Source organism: Tenrec ecaudatus, chromosome 11 (assembly GCF_050624435.1).
Source record: "Tenrec ecaudatus isolate mTenEca1 chromosome 11, mTenEca1.hap1, whole genome shotgun sequence".
Classification (NCBI taxonomy): domain Eukaryota; kingdom Metazoa; phylum Chordata; class Mammalia; order Afrosoricida; family Tenrecidae; genus Tenrec; species Tenrec ecaudatus.
The window spans coordinates 5,837,118-5,854,414 of NC_134540.1; the positions used below are offsets into that span (position 1 = coordinate 5,837,118).

General features: G+C 58.4%; 2 protein-coding genes across 2 annotated transcripts in view; one reads left to right on the forward strand and one right to left on the reverse strand.

Moving 5' to 3' along the window:
- The window catches only part of MTUS2 (microtubule associated scaffold protein 2), a 283,680-nt gene extending 277,801 nt beyond the window's left edge, over positions 1-5,879 (forward strand). Inside the window, exons 14-15 of the mRNA XM_075562809.1 lie at positions 646-743; positions 3,068-5,879. Of these exons, the coding sequence (XP_075418924.1) occupies positions 646-743; positions 3,068-3,281 (312 nt within the window). The 3' untranslated portion in view covers positions 3,282-5,879. The remainder of the gene's footprint in view (positions 1-645; positions 744-3,067) is intronic.
- A 4,794-nt stretch (positions 5,880-10,673) lies between these two features.
- SLC7A1 (solute carrier family 7 member 1) overlaps positions 10,674-17,297 on the reverse strand; it is a 53,432-nt gene continuing 46,808 nt past the window's right edge. The window contains exons 9-13 of the mRNA XM_075562810.1: positions 16,803-16,905; positions 15,711-15,925; positions 15,452-15,618; positions 14,689-14,797; positions 10,674-14,231 (exon numbers count right to left, since the gene is read on the reverse strand). Of these exons, the coding sequence (XP_075418925.1) occupies positions 14,128-14,231; positions 14,689-14,797; positions 15,452-15,618; positions 15,711-15,925; positions 16,803-16,905 (698 nt within the window). The 3' untranslated portion in view covers positions 10,674-14,127. The remainder of the gene's footprint in view (positions 14,232-14,688; positions 14,798-15,451; positions 15,619-15,710; positions 15,926-16,802; positions 16,906-17,297) is intronic.

Below are 17,297 nucleotides of genomic sequence, written 5' to 3' on the forward strand. Positions count from 1 at the left end.
CTTAGGGTAGGACCGACGAGTACCAGGAGGCCAGGGCAGGAGGACGGGGGTGGGCTGGGGAGGGTGGGAGAAGCAGTAGCCCTGATGATACTCCAGCTACATGTTGGACACACATGGACAGGCTGAGCCCACCAGCGGCTCCCAGCAGAAGGGGAAGGCCGTCTGCTCCCGTGAAGGTTTACAGCCTCGGGAAGCCTCATCGGGTGGCTGGAAGTCGGAAATGACTCCGTGGCAGTGGCTTTGATTTTGGTTCTTATGTCCACGTAGCTATTGATCCATCCAGGGGGGACAAGGAATTCAAGACGTTGGTGGGAAAATGTCCTTGTCTTCCCCTTCCAATCTCCCCAGGAACTCGCTGTCGCCCCCACCCCCTCGTGTCATCAGTTTGGGAGTGTCATGCAGCAACCCCTGCTTTCCACCCACCTTCTCCCGGGAGCTTTGGCGTGATTTGTCTGACACAGGTGGCAACCACGTCCCTGGACGATGGTTTGGGATCCCGGCTGGATTGCAGGCGGCAGGGTGTGCAACACAGTCCCTGAGAGCCCTGCAGAGCCCGGACCCCCTCCAGGGCACGGGCATCAGGCCTCAGACTCGGCTCCGGCTCCGGTTCGGATACTGTGCTGAGCCTGCTGCGTCCCTCTGCAGGCCGAGAAGAACGTCATCCTGGAAGAGAAGATCCAGGTCCTCCGGCAGCAGAATGAAGACCTCAGGGCACGCATCGACCAGAACACTGTCGTCACCAGGTAGGCTGAGCACGTATGACCCGCCTTCCAGGGCTCTGTGTCTGCCCATCGCCTCTGAGCTGGGGTGGGGGCCAGCACACACAGTCTCTGGGAATTCCCTAGCTGGATGGAAGGCTAAACCTAGCCACTACCCACCGAGCCCATTGCCTTCTCTACGGTTTATGGGGTCCTAAACCCAAACCCCATTGATTCCTGCTCACAAGCAACCCTATAGGACAGGGTAGAACTGCCCCACTGTGTTCCCACAGGACAAATGAGTGCCCCCCCCCCCACCTTCAGGGAGGTTAAGGAGTTGTTTCAGGAGGTCAGACCACAGAGGTTTCCGAGAGGAATACCACCTGCCCAGGTGTAGCCAGGCACAATCAATCCACTAGGGCTCTACCTGCTCCTGAGTGTCATCCGGATAGTGCAGACGCGGCCGGGTCATGGCCACCCACGTTGAGCCATACCCATGATCCCCTCTGCGTGAGCAGCGGCCCACGGAAGGCTCTTGCCTCCATTAGCCTCGACACCAGGCACCCAAGTGACACTTTCTGTTTCTGACCTGAAACGCAGAGTCAGGCCCAGTCGTCTCAGCCCCTGCCCCACAGGCAGGTGACAACCAGCCTCCAGAATGACTCCCAGGGAGCACAGAGACCACCTGGGTGTGCTGTTACTCAGTTACGGAAACCAGAAAGGATACAGGCAAAGATGTGAGCCAGCAGAGGCTGAGAGAGGGTCTGGCTCAGGGCCACCGTTATTCCTAGGGACCGGCAGCTTCCCCTTCCACCCAACGGTGTTCTCACCAATACGAGAGCCTCTCTGGCCCAGGAAGCCCGGTGACTGGGAGCCCAGTTGGGGCCTGAGTGCACAGTGATGGTAGCTCTCCTCCATGGACAGGCCTGGGTGACCAGCTGCTGCCTGTCCCTCCCTGCTGCCCAGGAAGGGTCCGTGTACCCACTGACATCGAGTCGATTCTCACACAGAGCAACCTGGTAGAGCAGAGTAGAACTGCTCCACGGGGTTCCCAAGTGGCTCCCGTGTCCCTCACCCTGGAGTCGGCTTAAAGAGAACTCAACAGAGGTTTATGGGCATCAAGACCATCGGGGAAGTCATCCAGATTCATGGAGTGACGGTGGGGGAAACACGTGTGTGTGCAGGGAGAACAGAAGCTGGGAGCCGCACGGTCCCGGGGGGCTGAAAAGCAAGCTCTCTACAAGTGGGGACCGAGCAGGGACAGTGCGCACCATGCGAGAGGGCTTACAGGATCCGTGATGGGGACAAGCAGTCCCTTCGGTGGATCACACGATGGCCCCAGGACAGGCGTCTCAGGTAACCCATGAGAGCACATTGCTGTCTCCAGCACACTGTCTGCTTCTGGGGGGGCCCTCCCTCATCAAGGTGGCTTCAGGCACCTGCCTGACCATTGAGGAAAGATCCTCCGGGAATAAACTCCGACCAGGCCTCAGAGAACGGGGATGTCTCCTTTTGGGTCTGTGGGTGGGTCAGCCTCGAGGTCCGAGGAAGCTTGCGGTATCCAACATGGATTCTAGAGTAATGGCAGGGTTGTAGAAGTGAGTACAGGCTGCATGCTCAGACCCTCTGTTCCCACGCACCACACAGCACGGGCCGGCCGTCTGACGCACTCAGACACCCTTCTGGAGCCGAGCATGGGTGGGTGCCATCTGCTGTCCTTTCAGATAGCAGCCGAGCACTCCCCAGCTGCACCACTGGGGCTGCTCAGGGCCTCCTGATGGCGGGCACACAGTAGGTCTCCACCTCCTCCTGTCTTCCTAGCAAGTGTGCGCAGAGACGCTCTTGTGGGCCCCGGCAGGGCTGGTGGCTGGCGGTTCCCTGATGGAAAGACTGGTCCCTGCCTTCTAAGCAGACACACGCCCAGGCAGGGGGGGCTGAGATGGGGGCAGGGCTGAGCGGCAAGGAGACAGGAGAGGCATCTCGGCGCATCGTGGCAGGCCAGAGAGGCCCCGTGCAGTGGCCCCGTGTGCTCTGATTATTGCTGATAGACGTCCCCGGAAATTTCCACCCACCCCTCACTGGCTCCCCACTGCCCCTTCTCCCCTTCAGCACAGTTCTGCCCCCTAGAGGACAGCCAGCACCTCCCCTGCCCTGGTGAGAGGGGCTGGGAGGGGACGAGGTTTGGGTGTAGAGGCTCTGGGATGGAAGTGGCAATGGGACCTGCTGAAATGCTCTTTCATCTATGGGTCTGGTGCGTCCGTGTCCCTGTCCCTAACCCCCCCACCCGTGTCACCTCCCTCTGGCCACCACGGTCTCCAGGGCACACCTCGCTACCCGGCGCCCAGTGACACCTCCCCCTCCCCTTGCAGACAGCTGTCGGAGGAAAATGCGAATCTCCAGGAATACGTGGAGAAAGAAACCCAGGAGAAGAAGAGGCTCAGCCGGACCAATGAAGAGCTGCTTTGGAAACTGCAAACCGGAGACCCGACCAGCCCAGTCAAGCTGTCCCCCACATCCCCCATTTACCGCTGCTCTTCCTCCGGCCCCCCATCTCCAGCCAGAGTCAGCACCACGCCGAGATGACGCCGCCTTGCAGCCTGCAGTGCCCGGCTGGCTCCTCCGCCCCACTGGGCGCCTCCCTCCACGGGGAGAATTAGCCCGAGTAGCTGATAGCGCAGTGCTGGCCCTGCCCGCATGCTCAGTAGTGGGTCCCGGTGTCCTGGCAGCGCCCTCGTCTGCGTCCCAGGCACGACTGACTGTCTTGGGCACACAGGGGGGCGGGTGTTGTCCGACATGCCACGTGCCGCTGCTGTCAGCCAAGAGGGAGACCGCCCGTGGCGATGGCCTGTTCTTTCGAGAGCACCATCCATCGCAGACTTCTAGGTTGGTGACGCACCGCTCCATTCCGAATCTCCCTAGGGGGGCTCTCAGGCCCCGCACCAAGTGGGGTGCCCTTGCGGAGACAACGTGTAGACACGTGCAGCCATGCCGAATGGCGTTTTTAAAAAATTCTCACAAGAAGCGCTGGCCTATTTTCATGACAGTCAGCAGTTTTCTAACACGTGCCTCAGAATCATTGGGAAATGAAAATGCATTTCTATCGCGCTTCCCAGGAATATTTCTACCCAGAAAGATTTCTACCCAGAAAAATAGGGAAAAATATTAAAAACAAACGACAGCAGAAGCACCTTTGCAGCCTACCGCCACGTGGGACCCTTGTATAAACCGCACACCGGCGATTTGTGAAATGGTCCCTACCCTGGGAGCGGTGCGCTCCCCGGTCGGCAGGATGTCAGATCTCTCCTAGTCCATCGCAAGTTTCCATACGGCTCGCCACTGTCTCAAGTGGGGACCCCGGAAGGGTCAGCGGTTAGGCAGGGGCAGCTAGTGCCACGACTCATCTTAGTCCCTCATCCACTTGTCTCGCTCTCCTCCTCGGTAACGTCTTAGAATCAGTCACTCAGTCGTTATCTCCTCGGAGAAACAAAGACAAGGGTGGGATGCCCTTGTCAGGCCCCGAGACCATCGGAGCCCCTTCCTCACAAAGCGGGGAACCGTATGGGAGGGGACCTGTCTCTGGACGCAGCACCGAGAAGGATCGTGTGCCTCTCCGGCGCTCTGCCCTGGTGGCGTGTGGGTGAGTGGTCAGCCACAGAAGCGGGGGCCTGACGGAGGGCTACGCCCACTCCCCAGCTCTGATCCTAGTATCCTGCCCATCAGTGCTCATGAAGATGGCCCCAGGGCTTCACCAGGGGCTTCCAGAAAAGCAAGTTATCGGACCCCCAAAGCCCAGGTGATGGAGCAAAGCCCCTCCTGACCAGGGCCCCATCCTGGGCTGAGGAGGGTCCCCCCAAGAGGGGAACACCGGGAAGCAGCCAGCCAGCACCCCTAGCTCCTGGCCTAGTGCTTGTCTCTGCAGTGGTAGCATTAGGACGTGGTGTGTTCGCGTGTGTAGTGCAGCCGTGGAAGATTAGGAGCATGGTGCTGGAAGACATAGCTTGAACCCTTGATGTGGTGGCGGTGATGATGATACCTTTATTTACTGTGTGTGATCAAGACCCTGCACTTCTCCCCCAAGACCCTGAAAACGACGTTCTGACCACACGCCCGTCTTGAGCACGGCCAACACAAGAAGACCCACGCAGGAACCCTATTTGGCCCAAACCAGGAAGCGGGAAAGAATAAGCCCCCACCCAGAGGGGCTTGATGAATCCAGAGCCCCCCCACAGGTGCCATAACCGAAAACCTGGTTGGAGGGCTGTCCCTGGCCTGCTTCAAAGCTGGGCTGGCGGGCCTCGGGGGCACTACATGTTCAGCAAGGGTCCTTTGTCCGCCCTAGGGCCTACACGGCCAATGCACAGCGCAGACACGGACTTGTTTTCGCTCAGTGGCCTCATCTGCGTAACAAAGTTGGCTCGAGATGGACGTTCCAATAGAGTGCACCCCACTCACCATTCCCCTGACACCCTTATCTATGTATCCCCTCCACTTGGGCACCACCTGCAGACACCCGCTGGGCCACAGCCTAACTCTCAGAACCAGGAACCGATTCCAGAAATGCGCCTGCGGAGCCCAGCAGCACAGCAATACGGACTCGGGGTTGGGGGTAGGGGAGGGTCGGCTAGCTTAGGTTAAGCTGGGTTATGCTCGGGTCAGGTTACGGGAGGATGCTGGGGCCCACGTGGTAGCAGTGTTAACACCAAGGCAGTGTTCCTCCTAGCCTGCCTTGACCTTGGTACATGAGGGAACCCTCACATTGCCCTGGCTTCGTTTGTGTTCCATCATGGCCATTCATCCCTGATGTCACCACCTCTCTCGTGGCACGTGGGGTGGCCACTGCTCCACCCCCCTCCCACTCCTCTAGCCCCATATCAATAGACAAGGAAGTCATCTTCTCGTCCGCCCCAGGCAAGAACATCTCCTCCAGCAGAGCTGCAGCCCTCGCCTGCTCCTGCCACGCCCACCAGCACCACCACCTCCTCTTGTCGCCTGGGAGACATGTCTGTGCCCTCACCCACCCCTGCACCCTGCCCACCATGTGCTGGGGCTGGCCGCTGGATGGCCGGCCGCCGGGCGGGTTGGGGGGTGGAGGGTGGACGCACTCTGTTGCTATCTGAATGACGACCCAACCCCCCTTTCTCGCACCCCTATGATTCCCGTGTTGCATTTTTGTGTTCAATTCTGAAGCATATTAAAAAGAACTCGAGGGAATGTGTGTGGTGCCCACGTGAGTCTGCCCTCAGAGGTCCCCACCCTTGGCTCAGCAGGGCACAGCAGGGTGTGTGCAGCGTCCCCATGAGCCCCCCGCCCCCAGGCCTCGGCAAGCTGGGAGGCTGTGCCCACCCTACAAAGCCATCGAATAGGTTGGGGGGGGGCAGGGGTGCAACCAAGTCCCTCAAAATTAGGACACAAAAGATTATGTCCAGCCTATCCCTGTCTATGACAAACTTGGACCTAGATTGGCATTCTGGTCTACCCCAACAAGAGTGGATTTGACCAAATTTCAGTCCATCTGGGCCGGGCGCCAGGGGAAGACAAGGCTTTCTACACCTGTGTGGAGTTACACCCTGAGAACCCACAGGTGCTCCACCCACAGAGGAGTTGTAAGGAGGAGGGGTGGTGCTGGGACTATCCCAGGACCCTGCTCACGGGCTGCAGGGTGAGAAGGACCATCCCAGGGGGCTTCCATGGTCCAGCTGTTCCTTGCCATGGGCTTTTTCAAGCCGGCAGGGCCCTGGGGACGCCTGGCTGTCCCTGAGACAGCCCCAAGTGCAGAGGGTTGCACCCGTTCCCACCCAAAGTCCCTGCCCCCCACCCTTCCCTCCAGCCTCCAGGCAGGGTGGCCAGCCTCTCCCAGAGTAGTGCACCTGTGCCTGCAGGTCCCAAAGGAGACACTTATGTGGTGTGCCGGTTCCTGGGGGGTGGCTTTGGGGTGGTGGTCGTGGCAGGGTCCATGAGACTGGCCAGAAGCCCCAGGGGCGCAGGGTTGCCAGTCAAAACTCACCGCATGCATCCACCAGTCTGCCTCACGAGATCGAATCACACGCACCAAAATCGACCCCATGATGCCTCACAACCACCTGTTGGGTTAATGACCTGCCTGTTACTCAGCCTAAACCAGGAGAACCTGGTGGCAGAGTGGTTACACGTTGGGCTGTTAACCTCCAGGTCGGCAGTTTGAAACCTCCTGGCACTCCTCAGGAGCAAGGCTTTCTGCTCCCGTAAAGAGCCCCAGCCAGGGAGACATGGGCAGGTTGAACTGCACAGCAGGGCCACAGTGAGTCAGAGTGGACTCAAGGGCAGGGAGCTTTAAAGAAGCCTTTGCAAAGGATATGTTTTTACGGCTGCCTTTGTGAGCGTCCACGGGGGTGAGGAGAGGTGTGATCTCCAGGACTTTCTCTCGTGGAGCCAATGGGTGGGGTCGAACTGCCAGCCTTCCCATCAGCAGCCAAGTGCTCAACCCAGTGGTGCTGCCAGGACCTGGTGGATGAACGTAACTTGGTCAAAGGAATGGGTTCCACTTTGAGGAGGGGTCTGCTGAATCTCCCCAAGTCAAGGCTCCCAGACTCCCTACTACCACCCAGCACCCTCTCCTATGGCTGGGGGCACAGGACCCTGCAGTGAGGGGTTTGAATGGTTGGCCCCGCCAAACCCACCCGTGGCACCCTGGAAGGATGACCTGGCCACGTGCTTCTGTAAACCGACATTCATGAATCCACCTGGTGGCAGTGGTTTTGGTTTGCTTTAGAGCCCCCGGTGGCAGAGTGGATGGCAAGGTTGGGGTTCAAACGTACCAGCTACTCTGCAAGATCAAGATGAGGCTGCCTGGTCCTTTAAAAACATACTGCCTCCGAAGCCCCCTGACCTGCAGGCTCGCTGTGAGCTGGAAGTGACCTGGCAGGAGTGGGCCTGGTGGGTTTGTCTTTGAAGGCCTGGGTAGAGCTAACGGTTTCCTCTCTTGGCTGCCAACTGAACGGTTGGCAGTTCAAGGTAACCCAGTGGCAGTCTAGTCACTGTAAACCCTGGCCCCACAGGTGAGGCCGTCGTGGGTCCCAGCATGGCCCAGCACCACTTCTGGCCACTAGGCGGCAGTGCGGGCCTGAAGGAACCGCCCCTCCCTCAGGCTTGCACAATTCCACGGACAAGGATGCCCCAAATCCCGGGACCCGGGGCAGGCTCTGGGACGCTGGGGCAGCACCCAGTCTGCCTCCCACACAGGGAGGGCCCTCACCTGACAAGTCACGCTTAGGGTGATATGACCCTGGGGACAGGATGGGAAACTCCTTCCGGATGTCATTACGTGCCCGGTTGACGGTGGTCACCTCACATGGCGCCTTCTGAGCACAAACACGGATGCTAGCCACGAGTTCCCCACACAAGGGAGCCAACTGTCAGTTGTCCTCCCAGTGACCTGGGCATCCCAAGCCCCCACCCCACCCCCAGCACCGGCCATGCAATGAGTAACCTGCCTGTCATATAATCACTGGAAAATCACTTTGGCATCTCGGCCGAGAACTAACGTCCACTTGACCGAATCTGCCTTCTGTGCTTAAAAATAAATAAATAGATGCCGGAGGCCTGGTGGCCCATGGGGTTAAGCACTGGGCTGCTAACCACAAGGCTGGTGGTTCAAGCCCAACAGCCACTCCATGGTAGAAAGATGAGGCTGCTCCCATGAAGATGACATCCTTGGAAACCCTCTGGGGCAATTCTACTCTGACTTGCACCCAAGCCAAACGGCTGTTGAGTCGATGCCAACTCACAGTGATCCTATAGGACAGAGAACTGCCCCTGTGGATTTCCAAGACTGTAACACTTTTTTTCTAATTAAAAAAATTGTACTTTTCACATATCGTACAATTAGATCATTCAATTATATTAAGATGATTTGTGCCATCGTCACCACCTGAATTGTCTTCAGGACATGTTTTTCTTGTGCTCATTGTTTTGAGATGCTCTTCACGGGAATAAAGGGCTCCCTGTCTCCCAAGGAGTGCCTGGTGGTTTTGAACTGCTGACCTTGTAGTTAGCAGTCCAGTGCATAACCTCTGAACTCTGCACTGACCCCACGGCGGTGGCCCTGGCTGGGCTTTGGGCGAAAGCTTGCTTTCCCCAGAGGGCATGAAGTCACCCCCCTGAGCCCAGTGTCGCCGAGTTAACTCACAGTGATCCTATCTAAGGTTTCCAAGACGGTTACTCTTGATGCAAGCAGACAGCCTCGTCCTTCTCTTGAGCACCGTCTGACGGGTTTGAACCACCAACCTCTGGTTGGCAGCCCAGAGCTTACTGGATGGCACCACCAGGGCTTCTTTCAAAGGGGCCCGACAGGGTAGTAAAACATCAAGAGTGATTAGAATCGCTGTGTTAGACAGGGTTCTCTAGAGAGATAAAATATATATTTATAATATTATATATATATATATATAAAATGCTAGATAACACAAGAAATGAGCTGTTAAATTATATACAGATAGAGATATAATACAAGAAATGAACAGTTACATTATAAAGCAGTACAAATGGCTCAGTGCAACTCACTCCTGTGAGTTGTGAGACACTGGCAGTCCTTCAAGTCTTGAGGGCCGCCAGGTAGTCCTCTGTAGAGAGAGAGAGCTAGGCTAACCTAGCACAGGCAGCAAACAGCAAGGCAGCTCACCAATGGACAGCCAGGTCACCAACCGTCAGTCCCCAGCTCCAGAGATGTAAATTTCAATCCTGTAGTCTTAAAGGAACCTCAACTTACAGCGACACAGTCCACAGGCTAGGCGTCCCACAGGTAGTGAGCCCTTTAAATTGAGGCACAGAGCAAGCAAGGCAGCTGCACACTGGTCCGCTGATCAAAGAGCAAAACACAAGAAAGGTGAGGCTCACCGAGCCATTTATCTCTCGGCCATTCAATTAATCCCACTTGTGTTTGTCGGCCAGGCTGGCACAATAAACTAACTATCTCACTGACCCCTCCCCTCGGCAAGCATGTTTTACTCCCCCTGGGCTAAGGCGTCAAGGTCTGGAGCGTCCCTAGTCCTGGGGAGTGTTTCCTGAGTGGGTGATACTGACCCCTGGAGGCCAGTGCTGGAATGATCCCGGGGTTTGGGGTGGAGGCTGCAATAGGCATGTGGACACTTCATCCAGGCGATGGGCTGAAGTGGAAACTGTTCCCCATTGTTAGGGGGCGCTGCGCCATTTTGTTCTAGAAAGGGGTGGCGGGGCCAATTAAGTTTGTCAACCTATGATCTAGACCCGGGGCTGGCCGACTTCTGACGCTGAAGAACCAGCCAATCCTATCCCGCACAACACTTTTTCTTCCTTTCTTTTCTTTTGTTTATAGTAAACCGTTTTCATGGGAGCTCTTACAACCCTCACCATTTTAAAAGTATTGGAGAGATACACCTGTATTTCCACTAACAAATGAGACCGCTGTGATCTGAGTAACAGCCTTTATAAATGGTCCCACTTTACTTCAGGACCACATGTACATACCGCAAGGGCCGCACAGACTAGCGGCTTGCTGGGACAGCCCCAAAAGTCTTAGCGTGGGGGTGGGAGATCAGTGGCCCGTCAGTGAGGCCCTACCCTGTCAGCTAAGTGTTAAACTGATAACCCCAAGGTCGCTAGTTCAAACCCACTTCTTTCCTCAGGAACTGAAGGAAGCTGTCCAAAGATTTATAGCCCCAGAACCCACTGGATGGCTGAGCGGGCCGGTGTGGGAGGAAGTGGATGGGAAGTACAGGCACGGGACCCCAGCCGTGGAAAAGCAAGAGAATTGCGGGGCCCCTCCCAGGATGTGATGGCCCAACGGTTCAGGGGTCGGCAGCTACCCTCAAAGGTGGGCTGTTCAAATCCAGCCCGGCGCTCTGCGCCAGAATGCCTGGCCGGTGCACTCTGCCGAGTGGTAACCGACGAGACCCCCAACCTGCAAGCTGAGCACTGTCTGAACTCTCGGAATCACGAGGCATACTGACACCGGAGGCCGGATGAAGCTACGGACATAATTTATTAGAAGTCGCAGAAGCGTGAGATAATGTACCATAAAACAACGGCTTGAGTTTACAACAGAGAAGCCAGCGGGAAGTTAGCAAGGTACAGTGTGGTCGGCAGAGAGGCAACAACAAGAGGTTCATGGGTTTTTGTTTTGATTTGGGGGGAGGGGGCAGGTGGACGACACCTAGACTTGTCCTTAAAAGAAACAATGAAAATGGGGGAGGGGGATGAAAGAAATGTAAACAGGAGGGGCCCAGAGACCAGCCAGATTGGCGAAGTTAGCGTCAGAATCGAAATCTATTATCACAATTATAATAAACTCTACAAAACAAAACCTATTAGAAAAATAGAACATCCGAACGAGCAAAAAATATACAATTCACATAATTAAAAATTAAGAAATAAAAACCCCAAACACACAGCAGTGGCCCTCCTTTCGTAAACTAGCTCCATGTCCCATGGGGAGAGGCAGACGTCACGGGGAGGGACCACTGCCCTCATGGGTTTGGTAATAAACCAGTCCTCCTTGATGACTTTGCCCTGTGCTCCGGAGACCCAGACGCGGAAAGGCACAACGGAATGACGCAGGAGACTGTCATCTTCCTGTGCGTGGTGGACGTGCACACGGGGGTAGGGGGGTCTGCATGGCACAGAGACTTAAGTGGGAAACTGAGTCCCCAGCTTCAACGCTCTCTTGTCACCGAAGGAGCCATCGAACACCTTGTTCAGAAATGAGCCAAGTCTGGCTGTCCGTTGGGCAGACTCGAGAAAACCGGTCTGGGCGTCCCATGCGCTTCGGCTGTCGTCTCCTGGGGGTCCCCACCCCTGGGGCTGGGTGACCAGGAGCAGTGAGGAGTGGGTGCAGGAGGACACAGCAGTGGGCGAAGGTGGGGGCCGCGGATCAGCCACCTCCAAGCCCGTCAGGCGTCCCAATGCCCAGGATGAAATCCAGTGTGCCTGGGTGCGCTGTCCACTCACGTGTCGCCAGGTGTCCTCAACCGGCAGTGGATCCCTCCAAGGAGACTCGTGGCTGTGCACCCGCACCCCGCTGGTCACCTCTGGACACCCCCGATCTGGGGTCAGAGCGGGGGTGCCTCCCCAGCTGTGTCCTTAGAGACGCCCTTGACCCATCTCTCCTGAGAATCCCTGGGACCCACGCTGGGTGGGGAGGCGTCTGCTTGGAGTGGCAGCGGGCCGCGCCCGCTCATGGAAACACATGGGCCAGAAGATCCTGGCGAGGCAGCACGGAGGTCCCTTCACCCCAAACGGGTCTTTCAGACATGAACATTTGGGGGGGGGCTCCACATGAGGAAGCCCTGATGGATAGTGACCCCCAAAACGGAGGCCGGTTCCTACCAGGGACAGCAGATCGAGGGCTACCTAGGATCCTTGGCCACCCTGCGTGTGTGTGTTCCCACGCTGCAGCCCAAGCACCAAGTCTCTCTGGGCGTGGGGGTGTCCCCTTCCTTGCCCCGTTCCTGTGGGGCTGGCTGGAGCTCGCAGGCATCAGGGTGCGGGGCCCAATACTGCCAGGTGAGCCGCCCAATGGGACACGCACCCTTTGTCAGGAAGCAAGCCTGGCGCTTCAGAAGGGTCATGGGCGGGGGGAAATCAAATGATTTATCCTTTCTGCCCCCCACCACCTTTCCGAAGCCCCCAGGTACAAGCCCTCCATTGCCCAGTCAACCCCAGAGGGGGGGGGGGGGGACTTCGGTCTTTTCATCGCAATGTCCTGGCAGCTTTACGAAGGCCCCTCCCCAGCGGGCGGCTTGGCTGAAAGGTAGCCCAGCAGAGACGGCCTCCTGGGGAGCTCCAGCCAGGAAGTGGATGAACGCCAAATAGGGGAACTGTCTCCCGCCTCACGGGGTCCCCCCCACACCTCGACTTCTCCTCACCCCGACAGGAAAAAATGAAGCCAAGCATGGGGCCTCCAGAGGGCAACAGACAATCCAAAATAAGTTAATTATGTATCAAAATATTTTACAGCACCAATCCGTGGAAATTTAAAGACCTTTTCTTCTTTGGAAACCCAAGCTTTGGACTTTTGATGGAGGCTGGGACATTCCACACAAATGGGGGTTCGCGCCTGAAAAGAGGCTGTGTCCCCATCACCCCTCCCCACCCCCACCATTCCCAGCCCTGACCCCTCTGCTCCCTGCCATGCCGCCCACTCCCCACTGGCTTCCGGGAGGTCCACTCACAGCCTTGTGGCCGTTTCTCTCTAAGAGAGGAAGAAAAATGGCATGGTATAGCAGACCTCCATCAGAGGTCAAAGGTCAGCGGGGGTGGGGTGACAGGGGTGGGTAGGGGGTTGACACACATTTCTTTTTCAAACGGTCCGACCTGCTGACTGCTGTCACCTCCTACTGACACAGAGGCCCCGTCCTGCCTCCCTCATCACATTCTGTGCGGAAATAAGGCCGAGCCTCGCCCTGCCCTGGCTCAGAGAGGATCCTGGAATGGAGTGCAGTGTCGGAGGGCCCCGGCCTCGCGGAGTGTGGTGTGAGCGGCCGGACAGTTGGCCAGGCTTTGCGTGGGTAGGCGTGTCACAGGGCCACCAGGAGAACATCGCCACGGCCCCAGCCCTGAGCAGGACCCCCACGCTCTGAGCAGCCCGCAGGCCCCACGACGGGGCAAAGGACACGGAGCATGAATCGCCAACGCCTGCCTAAGAGAACGTCACTGGATAATACGTGGCGAGGGGCCGGGAGGGAGGACTGGGTGCCACTACCCTGGCCCTGGCCAGTGACTGCCTCAGAGACCTTACAAGGTCCAGAAGGCCAACCAGTCATTCAGGCATTCGAGGGCGGGGCTGAGTGGACTGGGGAAGACTCTCAAAAACGAATGCCCGTCAGGGGAGGCCGGTCCCCACACAGCCTCCTCTTACTCATTCTGCCCCTGCTGCCATCTCACGGGCCACAGCCTTCGGGGACCCTGTGTGCAGCAGCTGGAGCAGCCCAGGCCTTTAGCAGTGGGGCAGGAAGCCTCGGGGGGGCCTCCCTGCCCCTGATACTGCTGGGTGCCCCGGGCACCCCCCAGGGTGCCGTGCAGGGCCTGTCACAGTGTATGCATAAGCAGAGCCCTAAAGGGAAGGCAGACTCATTGTGTGGGTGGGGGGGGGGGGTCACCTTCAAACACCCCGCCACAGAAGTTTGGTTCTGAAGGAACAGGTGGCCGGGGGGCCCCTGCGGTGGGCCAGGGCCAAGGAGGGGGAGTGGCTGTCCTTAGTTCAAGTGGGCACGTTGGCCTTCAATACCAGACTTGGCCCTGGGAGGGGGTCCCCGGGAGCGGTGAGAAGTGGGGGCGTCTTCTCTGTACAGGCTGAGGGCCCAGGCCTGGGCAGGAGCAGGCGGTGAGCTCTCAGTAGGGAGGGGTTTCCTCCCCCACAGGGGGAGAGAGGGTGGGTGAGCCCCGGCTTCCAAAAGTCCCCAGGGCTGGAGCGGCCCTGTCATTTGCAGTGGTCCAGGTCCCCGTTGGGAGTCCTCGCCTGGCCCGCCGCCAGGGACGCCTCCTCGCTGTGCCAGAGGCCGTAGCCGAAGTAGATGGCGAAGCCTGGGGATTGAGGTGACGGGGGGCAGGGCGTGAGCAAGCATGAAAGGCTCCTTCCTACACATGTCACCCCAAACCCAGTCACCTCTGTGTGCTGCCCACCCCCCACTCCCCGCCGAGTGTCAGCCATGCATTTCAGCCCCACATGAGTCACTTCCAGGTGGGTCAGCCAGACGGCAGCCCCATGTGTCACTCACAGCAGAGCTGTGACCCTGGAAATACAACACCGCACCTCTCTTCCATGGCCCAGCCCCAACCTTTCAGTAAACAGCCTCTCTCTCAGTCACTGCCCGCCGGCCCAATGAGGGAGCTAAGTCCTGATCTACCCCCAGGGGCCTCGGAAGGAGAGCCCTGACAGCTGGGCTCTGAGTCCACCCAGGCTGGCAAGCGCGTGCCCTTGGAGCCATGGGGGGCAGGGGCTCTGGGCTGTGTGGGGGCTGGCGCGGCCCAGCCTACTCACCGACAAGCATCCAGACTGCAAAGCGCACCCACGTGCCCTGGTCCAGCTGCATCATGAGGTAAACGTTGACAAAGATGCTCAGGATGGGCAGCACAGGCAGGAAGGGTACCTGTCCAGAGACCAGGTGGGTGGGCAGGGTCAGGGGGGCTGTGTGCACACGTGTGCATGGGCAGCGCTCAGGTCAATAGGACTACCGGGCACTCGGGGCGTGTGTCGAGTTAGTGCCAGTGCCCACATGGGAGATCTTCCTCCCCACCCATACCCCCAACACACACAGCCTGTTCCCCAACACGCACTACATCACAATGCACACAGCCCAGTCCCAACCATGAACCCACACCTCAACACATATCGCCCAACACACAACCCAACACCCCAATGAACATCCCAACCCCCAACATACTTACCACACATACAGCCTGGTCTCCAATACACACTCGAACCCCAACAGATAACTCATACTGAAACACACTTGCACCTCAAAACACTTATCTTAGTCCCCAACACACATCCGCCACCCCCAACATACAACACACACCCCAGCACACCCACACCCAAGCGGACACGCCCTTCTCCCCAACACACACCCCAACACAAACACACTCATATTCCAACACATACCCCAAACCACAATACATACCCGCACCCCAAACACACACACCACCTGGACACACACCCAACCCAAGGCCACCATGTGCCTGACTCCTGCCCAGGAGCCCTGTCCACGCCCTCCCCCAGCTGGGAGCCCGGGCCTTTGGGTCACCTTGAAGGAGAGCTTGGTCTTGCTCTCGGGCTGCCTCCAGATGACGGCAGTGACCACGGTGCAGAGGAGGGCCGAGCCGGCCAGCAGGAAGATGGCCCACAGCTCGCCAGCCGCCAGCGCCTCCTTCCCCAGCACGGCCACCAGGCAGAAGAAGATGATGAGGGTGGCTGAGGGAGGGCAGGGGAGGGAGGGGGTGCATGAGGCGGCCGCTCCCATGGTCCAGACACTCTCCCCGGTGGGGCGGGCACCGACACCTTACCTATGAGGCTGGTGGCGATGTTCACAGTGAGCCCCGAGATTCTGGAGGGCTCCGTGTTTGGTGGGGACAGGACGCCTTTCAGGGAAAACTTGGCCTGCGGCAGAAAGCCCGTCTGGGAGTCGCTGGTGCACACCAGCTCGTTGTGGTCCACGGGGTCCAGCTCGTCCGTGGTTCGGGCCATCTGGTACACGAGGTTGGGCTGCTCCGGCTGGTACCTGAGCGACGCGGAAGCCGTGAACACCTCGCCCACTTGACGCACGGTGCCCCCGCCCACAGGGCGCTGCACACTGCCACCCGGAGAAAAGTCAAGGGGGGAGACCCTGGTGCCCCAGCGGGTTAGGTGACCCCGGGCCGTTGGTGCAAACCCACCCGCCGGCTGGGTCTCGGGTGGGAGAGGAGGCAGTCTGCTCCCTTCACAGTGGACAGAAAGCGTCAGCAGCACTGGGCAGCAGTGGGCTGGCTGCTGGGGGTTGAGTAGTCTTGTTGGCATGCATTTCACATATCCTTTGCCCAAGAGGCTGGGTCACGGCTGACTGAACACCAGCTGCTGGGAGCTAGGACTCCAGGCAAACATGGGAGGCAGGCCTGGGGCACCCTACTTTCTGCAGGGAGCCAGATTCAACCGGGCCCTCTCGTTTTCAGAAAAGCAATTAAGTTTCCTTGGTTTAAACTGGGCTGAGAGTGGGGGTGTGGGGTGGGGAGGTTGGGAAAGAATGGGCCGGAATCTGGATCAGTGTTCCTTCTGAAGTGAGGGGCCTGAGTGCCGTGCCCACCACGAGCAGGGCCCTCTTGAGTCACCCAGCTGGGAAAACCAGGGCGCCTTGGCGATCCCTGCACAAGTACTTACTTTCTCATGGGGGAGCAGGGCTACGGCGCACACACACACACACACACACACACACACACTGCCATCTAGTCCAGGGCTCAGCAACCCTGTAGGACAGAGTAGAACTGCCCCCTGGGGTTTCCGAGGAGGCTGCCAGTCTTTCCGGGAGCAGACGGGAAGCTGAACAGCCCAGAGCCTTGCCTGGGGCAGTGGCAGGGCAAGGGCAGGGGCACTTCCATCCCAGAACTCCTTGGACACACACGTACCGTAAGACCAGCACGCAGGCGGCCACCAGAGAGTAGGCCAGCAGCGTCCCGATGGACATGAGGTCCACCAGGTCCTTCAGGTCGAAGAGGAAGGCCATCACCGCTGGAGAGGAACAGGCCGATGTCAGGGCGGCTGGGTGGCCCTTCTGCAAGGCTCCCGGCCGGAACCACCCCACACTCTACACCCCACCTCCCACCCCTGGGGCCAGGGAGCCCCGGGGTTTCATCCAGAGGGACCTCTCTACAGAATGCACATTACTCATCCCAATGGGAATTTGGAGTCCATTTCTGCATTCCAGATGGAGAAACTAGTGTGGACTAGCCCAAGTTCACGACAGCCTACGTTCCGAACGAGGCACTCCCGACCTGTACCATGCTGACTCAGAGTCATGTGCACCCCTGGGCCCACGGGGTCATCCCTGCACTTCTGCACCACCAGGGTAGCTATTGTGGATCTGTGAGCAATGAAAACACTTTGGCTCTGAGGCCATTCCA